At 42.0% G+C, this 22,388-nt stretch overlaps 1 protein-coding gene across 3 annotated transcripts in view; it reads left to right on the plus strand.

Moving 5' to 3' along the window:
• The first annotated feature begins 2,596 nt into the window (after positions 1–2,596).
• The window catches only part of SPPL2A (signal peptide peptidase like 2A), a 38,746-nt gene continuing 18,954 nt past the window's right edge, over positions 2,597–22,388 (plus strand). For 2 of the 3 annotated variants that reach the window (XM_075006480.1, XM_075006482.1), the window contains exons 1-8: positions 2,598–2,774; positions 4,859–4,978; positions 5,936–6,121; positions 8,754–8,843; positions 13,032–13,165; positions 16,195–16,346; positions 20,068–20,164; positions 21,062–21,163. In XM_075006480.1, coding sequence (XP_074862581.1) covers positions 2,712–2,774; positions 4,859–4,978; positions 5,936–6,121; positions 8,754–8,843; positions 13,032–13,165; positions 16,195–16,346; positions 20,068–20,164; positions 21,062–21,163 — 944 coding nt within the window. In that variant the 5' untranslated portion in view covers positions 2,598–2,711. Of the gene's footprint in view, positions 2,775–4,858; positions 4,979–5,935; positions 6,122–8,753; positions 8,844–13,031; positions 13,166–16,194; positions 16,347–20,067; positions 20,165–21,061; positions 21,164–22,388 lie in introns of all 3 variants that reach the window. The other variant, XM_075006481.1, reaches the window with a different exon arrangement.

The raw sequence follows: 22,388 nt of genomic DNA on the forward strand, positions 1-22,388 counted from the left end.
TATATGGAGCTGTTGTCCCTCTGAGAGGTCCACACAGCTTGCCACCTTAAATGGGACAAAAGTTACCAAAACAATTAACACTGATCATTTAAATAGCCAAACACATTTATTTAACTACAGAGAGGGATTTTAACTGAGTACAAGTAATGAGGTATTGTAGTCAGAAATAGTTAAAACAAAAATAAAGGTAAAATGCTTGTTAGACTTACAACTCCAGCTGTTCCCTACCCCTGTTCTGTAGGCTGTCTGGGTGGGTGAAGTTCCAGGGGCTGTCTAGGCCTCAAACACCCCTTCTGGTGGACTGTCTGGGGGCTGGCCCCTGACCCTTGGCTGCTGCCACTGACAAGAGCTGGAAAACTGACCACGCAGTAGCCAGGCTCTAGCTCCCCAGGGCTCACATCAGACTAGTCAATTTCCCCACTCCTTTGAGTGGCTGGTCAGTTTCCTGGCTCCTCCCCCAGTAATGTGAAATTTGACTTACACCAGGTTGCACAGGAACAGAACCTTCATGTAAGTCAGGAGTTTACTGTATGTGGGAATACTAAAGAAATAAAAATTCTGTGCTAAACCTGTTGGAGGGTGAGTGTGGAACTATCTGCTTATGTCTGGTTGCCACTAAAGCTAAAATAAATAAATACATAAACAAGGGACTCATAAAACTGACAGAAATGACCTTAGTATTTATGTAAGATACTAAATTAACATATGATTTATCAGTAGAGTTGTATGGCTCCTTTTTTATAAAGGGCTTTACTGTAGGGTTTTTTATTTGTTGGTAGACCCAGGAAGACTCCAGAAGGTGACAATAAAGACCAATTTGCATTAGGGATGTAAAATCCTGTTTAATTTGGTTAACTGGTAAAACACTAGGTTAGCTCCAACCGGGCTGAACTGGCCCCTTTGCCAGAGACACAGGCTGGAGTGATCACAGTGCACTGGGGACTCTGGCCCAGTGGGAGCATCCTTGCCTCTGGCACTACCTGCAGGTGGGAGGAGCTCCAGCAAGTCCAAAGCAGCCCCTGTTTGCAGCAGCCAGGCCTGGGAGAAGCACAGGCAAACATGCTCTGGCCCCAGCAGCAGCATTCCCCCATCCATGGCAGCCTTGGGCATGCTGCGGGGAAAGGGTAATGCAATGAGCAGAGGGCTTGTCTCGACCGTACTGGTCAACCTTTGACATCCATGCTTTGTATTACAGTTTGATGAAATGGTAACTGGAAAATTAAATGTTACATCTGCTTCTTTATGAAGGTGACAGGGACTTTTATAAGGCTAGTTCACTTGCTCCATTACTGTAATTTAAGAGATTGATATACAGATCTTTAATGATGCAGATTGGCCTTCACTGAAGACAGAAGCTTCAGAACAGACTAGAACTAAATGCTGTAATTTTCTTCACTGCCCTGTGTTCCCCCATACTGTGAGTGCAGCTGGCAGCCTCCTTTGGTTTCTCTGTGCTCCTACCCAGTGTCTGCTAAGCAAAGTAGTGGTGTCAGGGCTGGTGGTGGGGGTGGAAGCAGAGGGACAGCTGGTTCAGTGCTGCTCTGCATCCCTCTGTGCTGTGTGTGAGCACAGTCGGCAGGCCCCTCTACTCTCCAGTGTCTCCTGACCAGAGCTACTTGACTGTGAGTTATGCTGGTTATTTGAGTGTGCCAGTTACCCAAATACTGATTAAACAGGAGTTTACTGTATGCCTGTTTGGGCCGTGCAGTGAAAATGAGGACACATGACCAAGGGTCGGGGAGAGCATACACCCTCCTTAAGCTCAGAGCCCCACCCCTACACCAAATCTGTTGACCCCAGCTTAGAACCTACACCCGCTTACACACCCCAGCTCCCTGGTCCAGTTGGGAGAAAATGAATTAAGGTGAGGAAGAGTTAACAAGACCATGGCCTTAGAGAAGGGACGGGGCAAGGGCGTTTGGGTTTGTGTGACTAGATAGCTGGCCACCCATGTTCCCTGTAAGCTGAGTGCTTATGTGGCCACTCAGGAGAGAGACAAATATGACCTGCAGAGCACCCACATCCAGGTTCTTTGTTTTTACTGATGGTGCACACTCTCCCATGTTTTGGTGCACAGAATATGTTTATTCTGCACATGGATGAAAAAATATTAGAGGGCCCATGGCTGGCAATCCTACCTATCTTTGGCAACAGAAACTGAAGCCAAAGCATCACAAGAGCCCTTTGCAGGCTCCACAAGACCAGAGAGCTTGTTGCAGTTGTCAGCAGCAAGTAGGATAGGCCTGGCCTCGTCCAGGGCCTTACGAACGGGATGCAGAGGAGCTATAAACCTTTAGGGGGGAGGGCACGAGGGCAACAGTCCTGCCCTTCCTCCTTCCCCTAGATCTCCTAAGACCACCCCATCATACCCACCGCCTTCGCCTATTGGCTTGTCCAGGGCCGGGAAGCACAGCAGGGCGAGGACCCTGCAGGGCTTCGCGCCACGGCTGGGCAAGGCACGCTCAGAGCAGCCCGACGCCACGGGGACGGGCGCGCTCGACCCGCAGGCGGCCGCCGGCCAGAGCCTGCCCAGGAGGCGGGGCCTGCGCGGCGCTGCCGGAAGCGGAGACGGGTTGTCACATGTCCGCGCTGGCAGCAGCTGACCCCGCGGCTCAGCTGGTGGAGGAGGAAGTGCGGCCGACGGCGGGGGGCCTGGGGCAGTGAGGGCGGCTGGGCGAGGCCGAGCCCGAGCCGGGCCTGGTCGCAGGAGGATGAGCAGGATGAGACCCGTCTGGCTGTGGCGGGTCGCTCTCTGGGCCCTGCTGCTCCCGCTGGTTAGTAGCTGCCGGGCGCTCTGCTCGCGGGGCCGGGCCGCGCCAGGCCGGGCATTCCTGGGAGCCGGAGCCGGCTTTGTGGGGTGGGCTGCGGGAGGGGGTGAAGGCCGGGCGGGCGCTGGGCGGGGACTGGAGGCTTGTGGGAAAGAGGGGTGGGGAGAGCGAGAGCGGGCCGGGAACAAACGGGGGCACGGGCGGGGGGCGAGGCCGGGAGGCTGTGAGGGAACCGGGGGGGAGGGGCGATGTCTGACAGGCAGCGGCTGTGGGGGGCGTTGAGGTGTGGGGGGTGCGGCGTGATGGGCGGTTTTGGGAGAATGGTTTGGCCTCGTGCTTGGATTCCCAGTCCTGGCCTCTGCGGAGTTAGTGGAAAAACGTCGGGGCTGTGTGGTGAGACATGGGCGCTAGTTCTGTGGGTGGCCGTGAGTGGGTTTGCCTTTAGAACTCGAGGCGTGAGCCAGTACGAGCCTGTGTCAGTTCTGTTCTACGTAGGATAGTTTTTCCTGTTCCAGCTGGTGGCTATGAACTGCTTTCTCCTTTGCTGGGAACTTCTGCTCACTTTCTGACTCAAACACAATCACAGCTTCTTTTGTTAAAGATCTGAAATGTCTGCCTGGAAAAGCTGGACTGGCTTTTTTGGGCTCTTTAGTTTTTATCCAGGATCACAAATTGTTTTAAACATTGTGGCAGAGGTCATCTTTTTAATATTTCTGGCTGGGCCTGAATTATCAGGGTATTTCCATTCTAATGTGGTAGACTAAAGGTCAGAAAAATTTCAGATAATTATGCAAGCTTTCAGGTGCTTTCTAACCTCACGCCCAATCTTTTGAGCTCCATTCCATGCATAGGTCATTACTGATTAGCTTCCTCCGTAGGAGGAAACATTTTATAAACGTACCCACTTGTTGCTACATATCATCTCCACAGTGGGCGCATACACATGATGCTTTAAGTACAGTGTTGAATGGACAGGCCCTTAATATGGTAATAACACTGGCTGTTATTTAGAGACTTGTATACATTAACAGTCAAGCTGTTAAATGACACTTGCAGTATTGGGAATATTTAGCAAAAAGGAGGGTGGATTGATTTAAATCAAGATGCTTTAAATCACGATTTAAATTTAAAAAATATCATCAATTTAAATCAAGTAACCAAAAAAGCTAAGACTAACTGTGCTTAGAGTGTACTTAATTTTGGAGTAATCAGCATTCAGATCATTGGCACTTCTGTTTTTTGAGGAAATGAGTGTAGAACGACGTTCCCTTGGACAAGCTGATTTCTGCCGAAGTAAAATAGGGAATTGACTTATGGCATCACCATTATGGTATGACACCATGATGCCCCAAAATGAGAGAGAGAGTGTATATGTTTTAAAGTGCATCTATGGGGTGCTATGTTTGTTCAAGAATTTCTCTTAAATTGTAAGAGCTACAACCATGAAATTTGGTATGCCACTTCCTTTTACCCTAACTTAAACCAAGTGCCTGAGAAATGGGAAGTGCTGGGAAGAGGCTGTTTTCCAGAACACAGACAGGGAGGGAGCAGAGGGAGGCAAAAGGGAGGGGACAGGAGAGACACAATAGTGAGGGTGGCCACCGGGGCAGCTGCAGCACTGAGAGAGAGGTCAGCAGGGCTGAGGCTCTGTCATCTTGCCTGCCACAAAGACTGGGTAATTAGCTCACCTTCAAAGCTCTGCCCACCTACCCCGTGGAGAGCCTGCATTCTGCAAAAGGGGCTGCAGCAGAGGGGGCAGGCTGTGGGGGCCAAATGGAGGGGAGACAGCCTACTGAAGCCTGACCACCTCCTAGACAGCCAGCAGATCAGTGTGAGGGGCAAGTTGGCAAGCAGTTAGGTCCCTGCAGCCTGGCTCCGCACCCAGACAGCCCACAAAATCTTGGGTGTAGATCTAAGAATGCTTGCCTTGAGGTTTCTGCATCTTTATTTTACTCTTCACAGTTGTGTGTATGAAATGAATATGCCACATCTGAAATGTACGTGAGTATCATTGTTCCCTTGCTGTGATTAGCCATGTCCACTGAACCTGTGTAACCTCAGTTGTCTAATACAGAAACTTCATATTGTAGGTAAGTGCACAGGAGGGAATCCTGCATGCATCTGGAAATGGGATACCCACGTTAACAAAGGACTACTGCATGTTTTACAATCCTTCTTGGATATCACTTCCAGATACCTTGGATAACATAGTAAGTAGCTATGTAGCTGCAGTGTCTAATACTTTCTTTTTTCAGAGCTAAATAAAACTCTTAAAAAAGTCATAAATGGAGAAAAATGGGCTAGATTTTACTAGGTCTCAATTAGATGTTCCTGGAGACACTTTGGTTATGGCTACATTATCAAGTTTTTTGGACAAAATGCACCTCATGTTCCCACACAGAATGTGTTTTGTTGACAGTCTGTTGACAAAACTTGGCACTTTTGCCAACAACCTTCTGCCTCTTCTGGATGAGGAAGAGTGCCTTTGTCAACAGATTCTGTTGACAAACAAGCTGTGTGGAAGCTCTGAGGGGGGCCTTCTGTTGACAGACAGAGCTTCCAGTACACTGGGCAGCCTTGTCTGCTGTGCTTCAGGTTGGCTGTTTTGTTGAGAGCGCAGCTGGGCAGCTCTTTCAATCCGTTTTAGTGTACGTCTGTGCTCTGTCAACAGATGTTTTTGTCAGAAAATTCTTCTTACAGAAGCATCTGTCAAGAGATGCTTCTAGTGTAGCTGTAGCCTTTGTGTGAAGTTATTTTGTTTGGAATATATCTTAATTTAGATTTTGAACTGTTTAACACAAGAATTGCCAATATTAACCAGCATATGCATTTGAATAAAATAAACAAAATATGTTAAAATATATCTAATTTCAAATGGGTTTTCAGATGGCAGTGCTTTAGTGATTATTCTGAGTTTACATTGCCATCCCTTACACATGGTCAAAACACATCATTGAGCCAAGATTAGAAAAATTCCACATACACATTTTGAAGGTATTTTTCTCTTTCACTACCTTTGATGTGATTGGGGCTCCCTGGTCCAGAAACACCTGTGATCTTGTCAGACCACAGATGTTGCCAGACCAGAATGTCACGGTTTTGGGAGGTGCAACCTGTATTTGATTTTATTTTTATTTTAATTTTTGTACAATTTCTGATTTTTGTAGGCTTCCAGGAGTTTGGAAAACTTGACCTCCAAAGTGCTCTGCAGTAATTCTGAAGTTCCTTCTACTCTTATTATAAAGGACAAGGCAGTTGTTGTGATGAAGGGCAACTGCTCATTTGTGGATAAAGCGAGAACAGCTCAAAGTCATGGTGCTAAAATACTGTTGATTGCCAGTAAAACTGGTCTAGTAAGTTCTGACATTCTATGGCTTAATCTTCATTAAAGTGACATTTTTAGTTGCATTTATTGTATTTTGATCTCAGCAGTTGCCTATTCTTTATATTAAAACTACTAAATGAAAAGGTTTATTTTTGTTACTCTGCTAATTTTAGCTGTATAATCTTACAAGGGAAAAATGTATATTTTGTTAAGCATTAGTATAATCTAGTATCTGTATTCAATCATTGCTAGAGAAAACAATCACTAAAAATATCAACTAATACAGAAGAACAAAAAGAGAAAAATTGACAGTAACAATTGCAAGATAAGGACATTTCTTTTAGATTGTGTCTTACCACTTCACCACACATGCATGATTTGTTTTTCTTTCTCTCTCTCAAAATATTAAATCACAGAATTATAGAACACTAGGACTGGAAGGGACCTCGAGAGGCCATGGAGTCCAGCCCCCTGCCCCAATGGCAGGACCAAGTACTATCTAAACCATCCCTGATAGACGTCTATCTAACCTGTTCTTAAATATCTCCAGCAATGGAGATTCCACAACCTCCCTTGGCAATTTATTCCACTGTTTGACTGCCCTGACAGTTAGGAACTTTTTCCTAATGTCCAACCTAAACCTCCCTTGCTGCAGTTTAAGCCCATTGCCTCTTGTTCTATCCTCAGAGGCCAAGAAGAACAAGTTTTCTCCTTCCTCCTTATGACTCCCTTTTAGATAGCTGAAAACAGCTATCATGTCTCCCCTCAATCTTCTCTTTTCCAAACTAAACAAGCCCCATTCTTTCAACCTTTTTTCATAGGTCACATTCTCTAGACCTTTAATCGTTCTTGTTGCTCTTCTCTGGACCCTCTCTAGTTTCTCCACATCTTTTTTTGAACTGCGTTGCCCAGAACTGGACACAATACTCCAGCTGAGGCCTAACCAGTGCAGAGTAGAGCAGAAGAATAACTTCTCATGTCTTGTTCACAACACACCTGTTAATGCATCCCAGAATCATGTTTGCTTTTTTTGCAATGGCATCACCCTGTTGACTCATATTTCGTTTGTGGTCCACTATAATTCCTAGATCTCTTTCTGCTGTAGTCGTTCCTAGACAGTCTCTCCCCATTCTGTGTGTGTGAAACTGATTGTTCCTTCCCAAGTGGAGCACTTTGCATTTGTCCTTATTAAACTTCATCCTGTTTACCTCAGCCCATTTCTCCAATTTATCCAGATCATTTTGAATTATGACCCTATCCTCCAAAGCAGTTGCAACCCCTCCCAACTTGGTATCATCTGCAAACTTAACAAGTGTACTTTCTATGCCAATATCTAAATCATTGATGAAAACTTTGAACAGAACCAGTCCTAACACAGACCCCTGCGGAACCCCACTTGTTATACTTTTCCAGCAGGATTGAGAACCATTAAGAGCTACTCTCTGGGTATGGTTATCCAGCCAGTTATGCACCCACCTTATAGTAGCCTCATCTAAATTGTATTTGCCTAGTGTTTTTTTTTTTCTTATAAGACTATCATGAGACTGTATCAAATGCTTTACTAAAGTCTAGGTAGACCACATCTACTGCTACTCCCCTATCCACAAGGCTCGTTATCCTATCGAAGAAAGCTATCAGATTAGTTTGACAAGATTTATTCTTTACAAACCCATGCTGGCTGTTTCCTATTACCATACCATCTTCCAAGTGCTTGCAGATGATTTCTTTTAATTACCTGCTCCATTATCTTTCCTGGCACTGAAGTTAAGCTGACTGGCCTGTAGTTTCCTGGGTTATTCTTATTCCCTTTTTTATAGATGGGCACTATATTTGCCCTTTTCCAGTCTTCTGGAATCTCTCCTGTCTCCCATGATTTTCCAAAGATGATAGATAAAGGCTCAGATACCTCCTCTGTCAGCTCCTTGAGTATTCTAGGGTGCATTTCATCAGGCCTGGTGACTTGCAGACATCTAATTTTCCTAAGTGATTTTTAACTTGTTCTTTTTTTATTTCAACTTCTAACCCTACCCGTTTCCCACTAGCATTCACTATGTTGGGCATTCCCTTCATCAGACTTCTCAGTGAAGACCGAAACAAAGAAGTCATTAAGCATCTCTGCCTTTTCCAAGTTCCCTGGTACTGTTTCTCCATCCTCACTGAGCAATGGCCCTACCCTGTCCCTGGTCTTCCTCTTGTTTCTAATATATTTATAAAAAGCCTTCTTGTTTCCCTTTATGCCTGTTTTGGATATCTTTTTATGTCATGTTATATTTGTGTTTCCAGTTTGTAGAAATACACGTAGATACAGCAAAATACAATATTATTAGATCATCACTGATAATTGTTAATTTAAAAAAAACCCTGAGTTAAACTTGTTCTAGAAGGAGGGTTACCAGAGCAAAACTAGTGGATTTTGATTGTCTACATGAACACAGAAGACACTTACCAGAACACTGGGGAGGGGTCTATAATGTCAGTATTTAAGTGTCTGGAGCATAGTTTTCCATATAATATCTGAGAGTTTTCCTCTGTAACTTTGAACCATGTTTGTTGATTCTTGTTTATGAACATAAATACTGGCATTCAGAAGATAAACTGCGTATAAAATAGTGTTCTGCAAATATGCTATCAATTCCTTTCTTATTGGTTTTATGTTTTAGTCTGCTCCTTCAGGTAACAAGACCGATTTACAAAATGTGACCATTCCAGTTGCTCTTGTAAGGTATACTGATATAATGGATATGCAGCAGGTAAGAGACTGATAACATACTGTAATAATTTCATTTGCATAAATCTTTTTCCTAATTAAATCATATGGTAATCTGTTCTTATATCAAAATGAAAAAGCAGTCAAGTAGCACTTTAAAGGCTAACAAAATAATTTGTTAGGTGAGCTTTCGTGGGACAGATCGACTTCTTCAGACCTCTGTCCCATGGAAGCTCACCTAATAAATTATTTTGTTAGTCTTTAAAGTGCTACTTGACTGCTTTTTTGTTTTGATAGTACATAGACTAGCACAGCTCCCTCTCTTACTGTTCTTATATTTTAATCAAGTAGTGCCCAGTTAGACATGCATATTATATCTTTTCCTTGATTTGAGTGTTTAGACCCGGGGTCAGTAACCCTTTATGAGGCAAAGCGCTGAACCTTGACCTTTTGACCTCCACATATGGTTTGAGGGCCACTGATACTTTTTGACATCACTAATAGTTCTACTTGCAGAAGCTTCATTAATAAATAAGGATGCAGAGCATCTGCAGGTGGCATGGCTTTGAGCAAGCCCCCAGCTGCATGGGGGAGGAGCGGTGAGGCTGAGCTACCATCTCATGTGCTGATGAAAATCAGCTTGTGTGCCACTCTTGGCACCCATGGCAGGAGTTGCTGACCCCTCCTTTAGCCAATATCTGGCTTCTGACTTAATTTTCACAGAAGGAATCTCCATAGAGAGTGAGCTCACTGGAACTATGCTCTACTTTAATTCACTGTCTCTATGGTCTTCATCTAATCTGTGCACTTCATTAAAATTGAAAAACAGATCAGTTGATGAATACATGGATACCTGAAATAAAATCTGTTCAATACTATGAGCTGAAGAAACAATCTTATGGATTAGCCTGAAAGAGTCATAGAGCAAGTTAATGCTTTCATGACTGAAGTCTCAATCTTTTTGTGACCAGGTACATAGGGTCTGTCTTGAGCTACTGGCATAGCTGGGCTTTCAGCTTTAGTCAGTCCCTTTCTAGTTGCAACTTTTTTCTCTAACTGTATGTCTTTCCAAGTATTTGGCTGAAGTGATAGAGTTTGTTTGGGTGTAGCATAGTTTGGTTTGTCCTCTTTTTAGCTTCCCTTTACAGCTGTGTCTCTACTACAGAGATCTTTCAAAAGAAGTCCTTCCGGAAGATCACTTCCAAAAGCACTTCTTTCAAAAGAGTGCGTCCACACACAAAAAAGCGGATTCAAAGAGTGATCTGCTTTCTCAAAAAGAGAGCATCCACACAGCCCTCGCTCTTTCAAAACAAGGAGCTGGTGATCGAAAAATCAGGCCCCTTGAGGAGCTGTTCTTTTGGTGGAGAGGGAGGAGAGGGGCTGGGGAGTGTCTACATGTGTTTTCTTTCAAAAGAAGCTTTCGAAATGGGCTCTCTCTCTCTGAAACAGGAAAGGAAGAGCGATTTCGAAAGGAGCACTGGATTATTTCAATTTACTTTTGAAAGAACACTTTGTGTGTGTAGATGCTCTATGGGATCTTTCAAAAGAACTTGCTAGTGTAGACACAGCCAAGGAGTTTTAACCAAGGTTTCCCGCTCCTTCTGGACTCTTTGACACTGAGCTGGGTGGACTGTCCTTTCTTTTCAGGTCCTCCCCTATGAACAAGCTGTTCTGTCAGCTCTCACAAACTTGTCTGTCTCTTTGTAAATCTCATCTGGGTGATTATTTTCTGCTGTTAATAGTGATGAGAGACAGAAAAATGAATTATTCATATCCTGAAACAGAGGTTCTTTCTGCTTCCTCCCCCCACCCCTTCCATAATGCTTACTTTCACTGCTGTTGGCACTTTCCTGGCAATTCACCACTGTCCTAGAGAGCACACACTGCTACCATATGTCACAATTTTGGGGTAACTGCACCTCACCTGCTTTCTAGTCTATTCCAAGGATGCACCCTTAGGCCTCTAGCCATTAACTTTCTCAGGACAGGCACCTATCCATCTCCAATCAGAGTGAGGGTGTAGGCTCTAGTCTCTCTGAAATTCACTGTGATTATCCCAGAAGGTCTGTTGTAGCACAGCACCTGCTGTTTACTCTCTCCAGAAACAATGACAGGTTTAACAGTGATCAGAGAGATTTCACAGAGCACTGTTCACTTATTTTAGAATGAAAACATTACACTGAAAATATATAATAAAGAATAAGGAGTTCTAAAACATACTGGCTACATCTAAAACAGAAGCATGTGTTGACAGTAACATCCCTTGACAGAATTGTCGACAGATACTCTGTCAACAGAGTGCATCTACACATAAAAGCAGACTGACAGAGCAATCCACTCTGTCGACTGAGAGCAGCCAGATTGCCCTGCCGTCTGTCAACAGAACGACTGACCAGAAGCTCTGCAAACGGGGCTGCCCAGTGAATTGGAAGCCCTCTCTGTTGATAGAAGAGTCTACGCTGCACTTCTGTCGACAGAGCTCTAGAGTGTTTTGTCGACAGAAGGGACCTTCTGTCGGCATAACTCAGGGAGAGTCAACACACTTAAAGCATTCTGTTGACAGGTTCTCAATAGAGCTCTGCATTTCCCTCGACAGTATTATTTCTCAAAAACTTAAGGCGTAGGAATCTCCAAACAGAGTACTGTTGACATAAGTGCAAATATAGACACTTGTGTTGACGGAGAGGGCTTCTGGTTGCCAGGCAGCCCTCTTTGCAGAGCTGCCTTTCTGCTTTCTGGCACCAGATGGCAGTGCAGTCTGGCAGTTCTCTGTAGACCAAGTTGTGTGTAGATGCAGTCTGTTGACAGAGGTTCTGTCGAGATGCGTCTAGTGTAGACATAGTCCACATGTAGAGTTCTGTCACGACTGAGGCCCCTTCTGTCGACAAAACTCTCTAATGTAGACACCACAACTGAGTTTGTTAGAAGTTATTCATCTCCCATGTGACACTTAAGTGGTGAGCTTTTGTGGGATAGACCCACTTCTTCAGACCATAGCCATACCAGAACAGACTCAATATTTCTGTTCTGGTATGGCTATGGTCTGAAGAAGTGGGTCTATCACACGAAAGCTCACCTAATAAATTATTTTGTTAGTCTTTAAAGTGCTAGTGGACTGCTCTTTTGTTTTGATAGTATATAGACCAACATGGCTATCTCTCTGTGACTATCTCCTGTGTGGTGTGTCTGGTTGCTCAAAATCCTCAAAGTCTTTCAGATTCTTTGAGTGAGGTTTGCCCCTTGGTTATAGATTCATGTCACTTTGGCTGAAAATGAAGGCCTCTTAGTCAGTTCAAGCTGACACTTCACACAGTTTCATGGCCTTTTGCTTCCAAGGTTTCTTGAAACAGGTAAAACTAGTCAATGCCCCCTTCTCTAGAGGGTGAAAAGCTTCAGCAGCTGAGTTTATGACAGCACTACATTAATTACCTCTAGTAATTCCAGTTTTCACAAGAAACCCAGCCATAGAGCCAGGAATACACACTTGCACGTAACTTACTGTTACAGGTTGCACCTCTTAAATCTGGTACTTTCTCATCTGGCAGCATACTTGGTCTGGCAGGCCTACAGATGTTCTAGAACCTGAGTGTCCCAGGGCTGGCACTGGATCAGTTCCCACAGGTCTGCAGGGCATGGGAATGGGGCCTGAGCGGTGGCTGGCATCCAGGCCAGGTTCAGAGACCCTCTGCTTGCCCTAGGGATGTGGGAGGCTGGGGCAGAAGTCCTAGACCTTCCTTGGTCCTGCAAATTCTCTTGTTCGGGACCTGTCAGGTCCGGACCATGCCAGATCAAGAAAGTGCAACCCATACAGATATGACCAGCATCTGATGAAGTGAGTCTGTGCTCACGAAAGCTCATGCTCAAAACTCTTCTGTTAGTCTATAAGGTGCCACAGGACCCTTCATTGCTGTTACAGATATTCTGTGTACCCTATATTGTTTACTCTCAGTAAAAAGGTATTTGATGTTTTCATGTTTCTGAGGTCTGTCTCACAAAAATGCAGATAACATTTATGAAGATGTTACTTCATCTTATACCTCTCTGACCTGTCACATATAGTACATCTTCATATGTAGCAGATAGGTAAAATTGACATACTCAATATTCTGACCCAGTTTGCGATAGAAGTGAGGATAATATCTAACTTCAAAAACAGGATAAGCATACTGTACTCTGGCAGTCATGAAGACCCTATGCTGTACATGTAATTGATACATTTATCATTCTTCAGGCCCTTGGAGCTAGGATTAATGTGACACTCTATTCACCACCTTTGCCGGAGTTTGACTACAGTATGGTTGTCATCTTTCTAATTGCTGTGCTGACGGTGGCTCTGGGAGGCTACTGGAGTGGAGTATCAGAGCTGTAAGTTCCATTAAATCATATGACAGTGCTATTAAGCAATGTAAAATGCAGATCTAAATATCTGTTTTGGTGTAGGTAACTTAAGAGGAGGAGGGATGGCCCAGTTGTTGGAATACCAGCCTGAATTTTAGGAGAGTGAGGGTACTATCCAATTTCTGTCACAGATTTCCTGTGAGACCCTGGACAATCCTGTATCCCATTGCCTAGGTTCCCTATTTATAGAAAGGGGTTGGTAATACTCCTTTACTTCACAGAGGATTTCTGAGAATAAATACGCTAAGGATTAGGAGGGACTCAGATATACATGACAATGGGGAATATATAAGCACATAAGATACACATACACATGTGAGGACAGTAAAAAATTGCCACTTTTAAATATTGTCTTTAGTTTTTTATGTCAAATATAATTAATCTATTGTGTTCTGCCAGTGTTTGTGGCGAAACATTAAAGACATACCCAGTTCTTTTTTTTTTTTTAAAGATTCCCGTGGTAAAGAGTTAAGAAGGAAGTCTGAATTACTAAAAGGGTACTCAATCCAGCAAATAAATTAATTATATTGAAATTGAAAGCCAAATAGAGACTAAAGCAGTGTAAGAATATCCCTATAGTGTTGACACACAAACACCCAGTTTCATCTACATTCATTACTCATGACCAAGAAGGGCTGGCAGGTCAGTTTGTTTATGCTAATGCAGTTTTAAGAAAATATAAATAACATTCTGTATAGCCTTGAGGGTTCATTAAGTGATGTTTACCTTGTATACCTAGAAATAGGCATAAGTTCACAATAACCACTTTAAAGGAAACCAGGGTAGCCATTCCTGCTTCAGCAGGGGAAATTCTCTGTAACTGAGGTTTATAGAAAAAAATTGAGTAGTATTTTTAAATCCTGTTCATGTACAGGACTGGCTATGAATAAGTGTTTTGGTTTGTCATATCTGTCCAAATCTCCACGCAGGGGAAAGGTAATCTACTGTATATTTCTGTGAGGAAAATGTAAGCATACTAGGAAATTTGAAAACACAGAGACTTCATATTAACCTTTGTGTGAGTAACTACAAAAACTTGATCCACCTGACTGCAGTAAAAAATGGTTCATTTTTTTCATAGGGGAAACTCAGTAGGTACTCAGTGTCATTGGAAATCTTTTTTGTTCCCCTATCAGATAAACAGTTATTGCATTCAGTGGAATGCAGTATTGCACTACATTTACACTTATGACACTGGCCAAGTGGGCTAATGTGATCCTTGGCTGTATAAAACAGAAATTTCAAGCAGGAGTAAGGTGGTGTGTCCAGTTCTGATATCCATAATTCAGGAAGGATGCTGAGAAATGAGGAAGGGTTCAGAGCAGAGCCACAAGAATAATTAAAGGATTGGAAAACAAGCCTTATAGTGATAGACTTTAGAAGCTCAGTCTGTTTATCTTAATAAAAAGAAGGTTAAGAAGTGGCTTGAGTACTAGAGCCCTGCACAGCTACAAAATTGGTATCTGCATGTGCAGGTACCCATGGATATAAAGCAAATATCCACATTTTTTCAGGGCTCTGTGGGTTGCCATTAAGTATCTACATAGGAATCAAAGTTGTTAATACAGGGTTCTTCAGTCTCGCAGACAAAGGTATAACCAGATTTAAGGGCTGGATACTGAAGCTGGACACATTCAGGCTATAAATAAGGTACAGATTTTTAACAGTTAGGATAATCAACCACTGGAAAAACTTAACCAAGAATTATGGTAGTTTTAGTTTTCATCTTGGGAGATTTTAATAGCAAGACTTCATGTTTCTTAAAAGGGTATGTTCTAAATCAAATAGGAATTAATTCAGGGAAGTTCTATGGCCTATGCTATGTAGAAGGTGAGACTAGATGATCATGGTGGTTTCTTTTGGTTTTATAATCTATGAATGCATGTTTACGTCATGCTGAAAAAAAAACACAGTAATTCAATATGGTTTCTTGGGGTTTTTCTTTCAGTTTTTTTTCCCCCTCTTCAATCACTTCTTCACTTTGACTCAGATCCTCTTTCCTGTCTCATCGTTTAGGAAGAGAGCATCAGGCTGACAAATATGTGGTGTCCCTTCATTATAGGGAAACCTCTGGAGCAATCATGTCTTTAAGAAGCATTAAACTTTCTGCACACTTTGAAAATACGCTTCTCCAGAGTTGTAAGCCACTAAAAATAAATCCTCACAGAGAATATGTAATACATCTCGGAAATTCTTTCTCATTGATTTTGAAGGATATGCCTTTTCAGCATGCCAACATTTGTAGGTACACTGGCCTTTGGATTGTGGGACATGTGATGTCTGAAAGGGGAAGTTTCACAAGCATCCATTTCATGAGACAGGTAGTTTGCCTGTATGGTTAAAGATGTTTGGTGCAACACTTTAATAGTTCTAGTGGGATTATTTTTATGGTAAGAGGTAAATGTGGAACATATTTATATTGTAACCTTGGATAAATGTTATCTTTAATGAGACACGGCTCCGTCACTCCCTGTTTATTTACGGGCTATAAAGCAGGGATGGACATAGTGGCGGGGCTGCACAACTTGACCTCCTTCACCTCAGTGGACTGCAGCAGCGTGTGGTCCCCCAACCCCACACCTCTTGCACATTAGAGCCCCACACTTATCTGCTCTTCCCCAACCCTCCAAACACTTTCAGAGCATGGACTTATAGAAAAGTAAAAGCCTTGGGAGTAAATTTCAAAAGATATAATGGGAATTTGGCATACCATTTTCTCTTAATTTCATGCTTTTCTGCACTGACAGTATTACAGAATAAATACTCCATTTTTTTCCTTTACGCTATCAAATAGTAATGTACTGCCTCATCTGCCCTTACAGCTATATGGGTTATTTTGAAGTCAGTGGATTATCTGTGCACATGCTTAAAGTTAGGCATATGGTTAATGAGCTTGCTGAATTGGGCCTCCAGTGACTACTTAAATTAATAAAACAAAAATGTTGATAAGTCCAAGGTCAGTGTGTGACTGAAATCTTCTTTTTTTGTCTATGCAGTCAGGATTTAAAGCCAGAGGCAAGTCCTGAAGAGAGAGAAACAAGAAGAAAGAAAGACGAAAATGTTACCTTCACCACTTTAACAGTTATCCTATTTGTGGTCATCTGTTGTGTCATGCTAGTCTTACTTTATTTCTTCTACAAATGGCTAGGTAAGAAGAGATATATAATTCTCATTTAATTTCTTATTTAAATATATTTTCTCTGTGAATGCCACTATTAACAGTTTAATGATATTTCATTTTAATTCAGAGTTGTAAGTCAAAGTTCAGGTAATTTTTCTTTTTAAATAACTCCCTCTCAGTTTATTGAGGGAGCAGAGTTAAGGCGAGTTATTTTTTTTTTTTTTAAAAGGGAGGAATGGAAGAAAAGTGAACCAGGGCACTGGAGCAATGTGTCTCTTTCCATGTCTCCCTGCCCAGGTCAATTTGTTTCTCCATTAATGTTGCTAAGGCAGTAGTTATTTTGGATAAAGTATATGTGAGAGAGAGTTGTTTGCCATGCCACTTCTTCAGATCCAGAGATAGTATTGTATTGGAAATAAAGTACTATCTCCAGATCTGAAGAAGTGCAGATGCCCCACAAAAGCTTATAACTTTATTACATTATTTTTTTCAGTCTTTAAAGTGCTGCATGACTGCCTTTTTGTTTTGGCAGGTAAACTTGGTTTACTTGGATAGAGTTGTACCTGCCACCAATGACATAATTTTCTTCTAAATGATGCTATTCCAAGGAAACTGTTGTGTGATCACCTGCTATTTTTTCACTGCGTCATTTGGTGAATGAAACTGGTGTGTGCAGGATCCTCATCTCATTTGTTACAGAAGTTGGTACTGGTATGGTGACCAAGGCAGGAAACATAAGTGGAGAAAGGGTGGTCTGATGATTGAGGCAGTTGAAAGCTTCCCTAGAGAACTTGATTGTATTCTTGCCTCTGTCACAGAGTTCTGTGTGATGCTAAGTGTAACTAGGTGGTCTACCCATTTCTCTGCCAGGAACCTGAGACCAGCCAGTTCTGTTCTGAGGCAGAATTCCTCAAAGAGCGCCTGGACCTGGTAGAAAGAATTATCAGACCCAGCTGAGAAGGGCTCAGGTAGTTGCCTGATGAGTACCTAATTCCTATAAAGACTGGAAGAATTACAGGAAGGAGATTGGCTCCTATGTCAGGTCCCAGAGCAGAGGGATTATCCAAGCCTATAAGGAGAGTTGCCAGGAGCAGAGGTGATGGGGCAAAAAGTCCCTGTGTCAGGGGAAAGCTGTTGGAGTTATGCTGAATTGGTTTATTTTATGGTTTGCTGAAGATCATCAGTGCATCCAATAAAAGGAGTCTTGAAGAAAGGTCATAGTCATGTTACTGTGCTGGCAGCTGACATTGGTTTTCCTGCAGTGCTCTGTGAGCAGTGTTGAAATTGCCAGCACTTTACATCTTAGGTGCTCCTCTTGAAGTAAATGGATGTTTTTGTCAGTAATTTCGTTGGCAATACGCTTGAACCCTTCATTTACAATAGGATAAGACTGGCTGGGAAATGACGTATAACTACAAATGATTTTTTATGTCGTCTTTGCTTGTTCACTTTTTCTATTTTTCTGTTGCATCTCCAAAATTCTAAGGCTCTTTAAATTTGAAACACAGAATTAATAATACACAATTTCTAGTTCATCAGATTTTTCCCAAGTGAGAGACTTATATTGGTAATTAAAGATATTCTGTTATCTCTCTCATGAGAGTCCACCTGAATAAATGTTGAGTCTTTTGTTCCAGAAGCACTGGCTTTCTGATTCCTGTGGGTTGCTTGACTCCTGCTCTGTCCCAGGTCCCACACTGATTTCACTGTTTCCCCTTTGGCCCATTGCACCTCTTCCTGCCTGCACTCAGCTGCTCACCTTTCCACCCACTCCTGTGAGTGTGCTCCACTCTCCCCACCAGTGCCTCCTGCCTGCCGCTGAACAGTAGATCAGCCACAGTGGGGAGGCAAGACAGGTGACGCAGAGCAGCTGATCGACCAGACCCTCCAGTGAATCGGCACCCACTGTCTTTTTTCCTTCTGTTGATGCTGTAGCCCCAGAGCACCCATAGAGTTGGTGCCTGTGGTTAGCCTCTCCACCTGTGAAATCCCATCTTCCCTAATGTCTGCAAGAAAAGGTGATTCTTGGAGTGTGTCCAACAAGGTTTACAAATTCAGGGTCTGGTGGCTCATAGCATGCTAGACCTGTACGGGACCTTGTGAAGTAAAGTCCATTCCCCTATCCTCATAGCAGGACCAAGCATTGTCTAGAATAGGAGTTTGCAACCTTCAGCTCTTTAAGGACTTTTTTTGTGTCTCCCAATGCTATAATTGTAAAGTAAACAAACAAAAAAACCCCTCTTAATTATTTTGATAAATGGTGAACATCTAAAAGCCAAACAACGAACACCTCTTATCTAAATAGTAAACAATATATGGTCTCTAAATTTTGGGTAACTCCCCCTTTAATTTGTACATTGCATTGTGGGATATGATAGTGTGTGTGTGTGTTTTGACTGTGTTGCTAATAAAATGTTGTTTTTGAAGAGGAAAAGAAAGATTGCGGCATTCCTGCGGTGAAGGGCAGCATTCATGTTAAGAAAGAAAACTGAAATTAAATGTGAAATAAATTGGCATAAAATGGGTTTGGGAGTGAAAGTCAGGAAGATAGTGGTACAAAAACACACATGTAAAATGTGAGGAAATAGAATATGTAAAAAGTTTGTGACCATCCTGCGGTAAACAAGTATCGCATTACAAATCATTGTGTGTGCACTTTTCTTAAAATACAAAATGTATGGTTTGACAGTATTTATTAAGGACCATCTCGTATTCACATGCATCATGGCTCTTGAATTACTGCATTTTTACCAAATTAAAAAAAAATGGCTCTTCTTGCTATTTTGGTTGCTGACCCCGGCTTAAACTATTGCTGATGTCTATCTAACCTGCTCTTAAATGCCTCCAGTGATGGAGAGTCCACAACCTCCCTGGGCATTTTATTCTAGTGTTTAACCACCCTGACAGTTCGGAAGTCTTTTCTAATGGCCAACCTAAACCCTGCTTTCTGCAGGTTAAGCCCACTGCTTCTTGTCCTGTCCTTAGAGGCCAAGGAGAACGAGATTTCTCCATGCTTCTTCTAACACTCTTTTCAGTAATTGTAAACTATTATCATGACCCCTCTCAGTCTTCTCTTTCCTAAACTGTACAAGCCCTCTTCCTTCATAGCTCATGTTCTCCAGACTTTTAGTCATTCTTGTTGTTCTTCTCTGGACATTGTCCAGTTTCTCCACATCTTTCTTGAAATGTGATGCAATGGACACAGAACTCCAACTGAGGCCTAATCAGTGCAGAGTAGAGCGGAAGAATGACTTTTTGTGTCTTGCTCACAACACTCCTTCTAATGCATCCCAGAATCATGTGTGGTTTTTTTTGTGTGTTTTTTTTTGTTTTGTTTTTGCAACAGCATCACACAGTTGAATTGTATTTTGCTTGTGCTCCACTATGAACCCTAGATCCCTTTCTGCAGTACTCCTTTCTAGACAGTTGTTTCCTATTCTGTATTTGTGAAAGGGACTGGTATTGTTACAAAGAAAGCCACATGTGAGCATGGACTTTCTTTTCTTTAAACTTTAAAATTTAAGTCTCTACTTGGTGGGAATTTTTACAGCATGGTACAGACCTTTCAAATGTCAGTTATTTGTTTTGTTTAAAACTGTTTTTGATACAAGGTTGACGTTCAGAGGCACAAAAACACCACTATTCCGTTACTGTTGTCATGGGTATTTTTTAGACTTTGGCCCCATTCCTGCAAGAGCATCTCTGTGCTGCATACGTTTTGTCACTTATTTTCATTTTTCTTCCGTAGTGTATGTAATAATATCAGTTTTCTGCTTGACATCTGCAATGAGCCTATACAACTGTCTTTCTGCACTAATTAGAAAAATATCATGTGGGCAATGCAGGTATTGTACATGTTTTTACCTTGTGTTTTATTTGTTCTGGGTATTTTTCTGGAGATATGAAGACTGATGGGAGGAAATGTTTTAATGATTTGAAAAACTGCTGTAAGCTTTAAGCTTGCAGCTTCTTATATATTGTATTCAATATTTTAATTGATAACATAAAGGAAAGGTGCCTAGAGAGTGAGACAGGGCTTTTTGATATAAGAATACAAAACTTTAAAGAAGTGGTTCTTGTAGTCTTTACTCATTTTGTTAGGACTACTATAAGAGCAAGGAGTACTAGGGTAAGGAAATCTGGGATCCTGCAAACCCCTCGATGAACAAACATATTTGTGCTGTCTTGGCAGTGGTGGTGGGTTTAACTTATAATGTGTGAGATGTATTTCTCAATCAGTGTGTCAAATCACATGGCTGATCTTTGCTCATCTGTTTTCAGACATTCTGTGGCATTAGTGATGAGTATGGAACTGCATGTTTGGGATGTAAATAATGAGTTTGCCTGATTGCAAAATCATTCTGTTTGAGGCCACTGAAGTCCTTCATTTGTACTGTTAATTTTTTTTTTAATTTCTCGAGATTCTGTAATATAGGGAGTGTCACTCAAGCTATACTGCACATGCCTATCCCATAAATCTAAAGTGCAAAACAAGCAAAGGGTTGTCCATAATATATACATCTTTGCTTTTCTTCTGGGCTGTTGAGAGCTTTGCAGTGTGATGGCAAAGTTAATAAATCTGGACTCTGGTGGCGCAAGTAAGCAAAGTGAATTTCAAAATGAAGGACCACTCGGAGAGAGAGTGCCTTGTGAACCCTTTGGTACATTTAACTGTGTATTTCATTTATTATGTTTTGGGGCTTTTTTGTTTGATCCATTAACTCAGCCATTTTATTTCGCAGGATTTCATGTTACAACAAAAGTATTGAAGTGAGACTTATTTTTCTTGCTGGATTCTGCATAGCAGCAGCTGTTGTTTGGGCAGTGTTTCGAAATGAAGATAGGTATGTAGTGTTTTGGAGAAATTTTTGGAAGCTGTAATGACAAGTCATCTATCCATAGAATATCCTGGAGCACAGTGTTCTTTATAAATTTTTGTTAAATTTTTTAAGTGTATGAAACTTAACTAAATGTAATAAGCAGCAAGATGAGAAAAATTGATAACATTAAAACAAGGCTATGCAATTCATGTTTACTAACTACAAATAACCATATAAATGAGGAAGTTCATAGAGGAAGAATCATAATTCTTTTGTACTGAAAGGAAGACTACATACTGAGAACAGGTGAAAAAAAGGAGGAATGATTTAAAATCGGGAGAATGTTACTCTAAAGTTAACTGGTCTTCGACTACTATCCTTGATTAAAATTAAGTCTCTTGATTGACCCTGATGACTTAAAGCATTGTGCAGACCAACATATAAGGCTAATATTAGTGCCAAAGAAACCAAGCTAAAGGATTTGGCATGCCAGACGTTGGCACAAGATATGGCCCTACCATTCTGTGTGGCTGAGATTTTTTGGTGGAAAGAAGTGTGTGTGGGGGCAGGGGAGGGAGCAGCAGCTGTGTCATCTGCATTTTCCCATCCAGTTCATCTGTGCAGTTGTTATGCTCAAAAAGTGAGGAATAAGGGTTCTTCTGAAAATATTTTTTTTTCCTGAAGGAAATACACGGCTGGTTTTGGTTTCGGAAAAGTCTCTTCTAGAAAAGCAATTGCACAAGATTATGCAAGTGAAGATGAGATTTTTAAATCAATGCTTCATTTGCATTTTCGATTTCTCTCTCATTTGCATTCCTCCTCTGAAAGGGGAATGTAGTGAATCCATAGCCAGCAGCCTGGTGATGAGGGAAATCTGACAATTCTGTTAGAGGAGGCTGCCTGTAAAAATGGGCCATCTTGAAACAAGTCTTCATGTTTTCACTTTAACACTGCTTCCTAACAGCTAATTTACTGAAAATAATGTTCATATTACACGATGGGTTGCTTACACACAAGCTCAGTGCTGCAGTTTAAGGCAAATTCTATTTTTTAGTGTTTTTTTTTTTTCCTGTGGCTGAATTGAGAAATTCCTGAGCTAATGTTGGTATGAGTAAGGAAATAAATCTCAGTACCTCACCTTCTGTGCATTGCAGTGATTTTAAGATTACAGTAAACCCTCCAGATACATGCGATTGAGTTGCGCGCATCTCAGGTTAATGCGACTGCTGCCCCTGACTGGAGCGGCAAA

This window comes from Carettochelys insculpta, chromosome 12 (genome assembly GCF_033958435.1).
Source record: "Carettochelys insculpta isolate YL-2023 chromosome 12, ASM3395843v1, whole genome shotgun sequence".
NCBI lineage: Eukaryota > Metazoa > Chordata > Testudines > Carettochelyidae > Carettochelys > Carettochelys insculpta.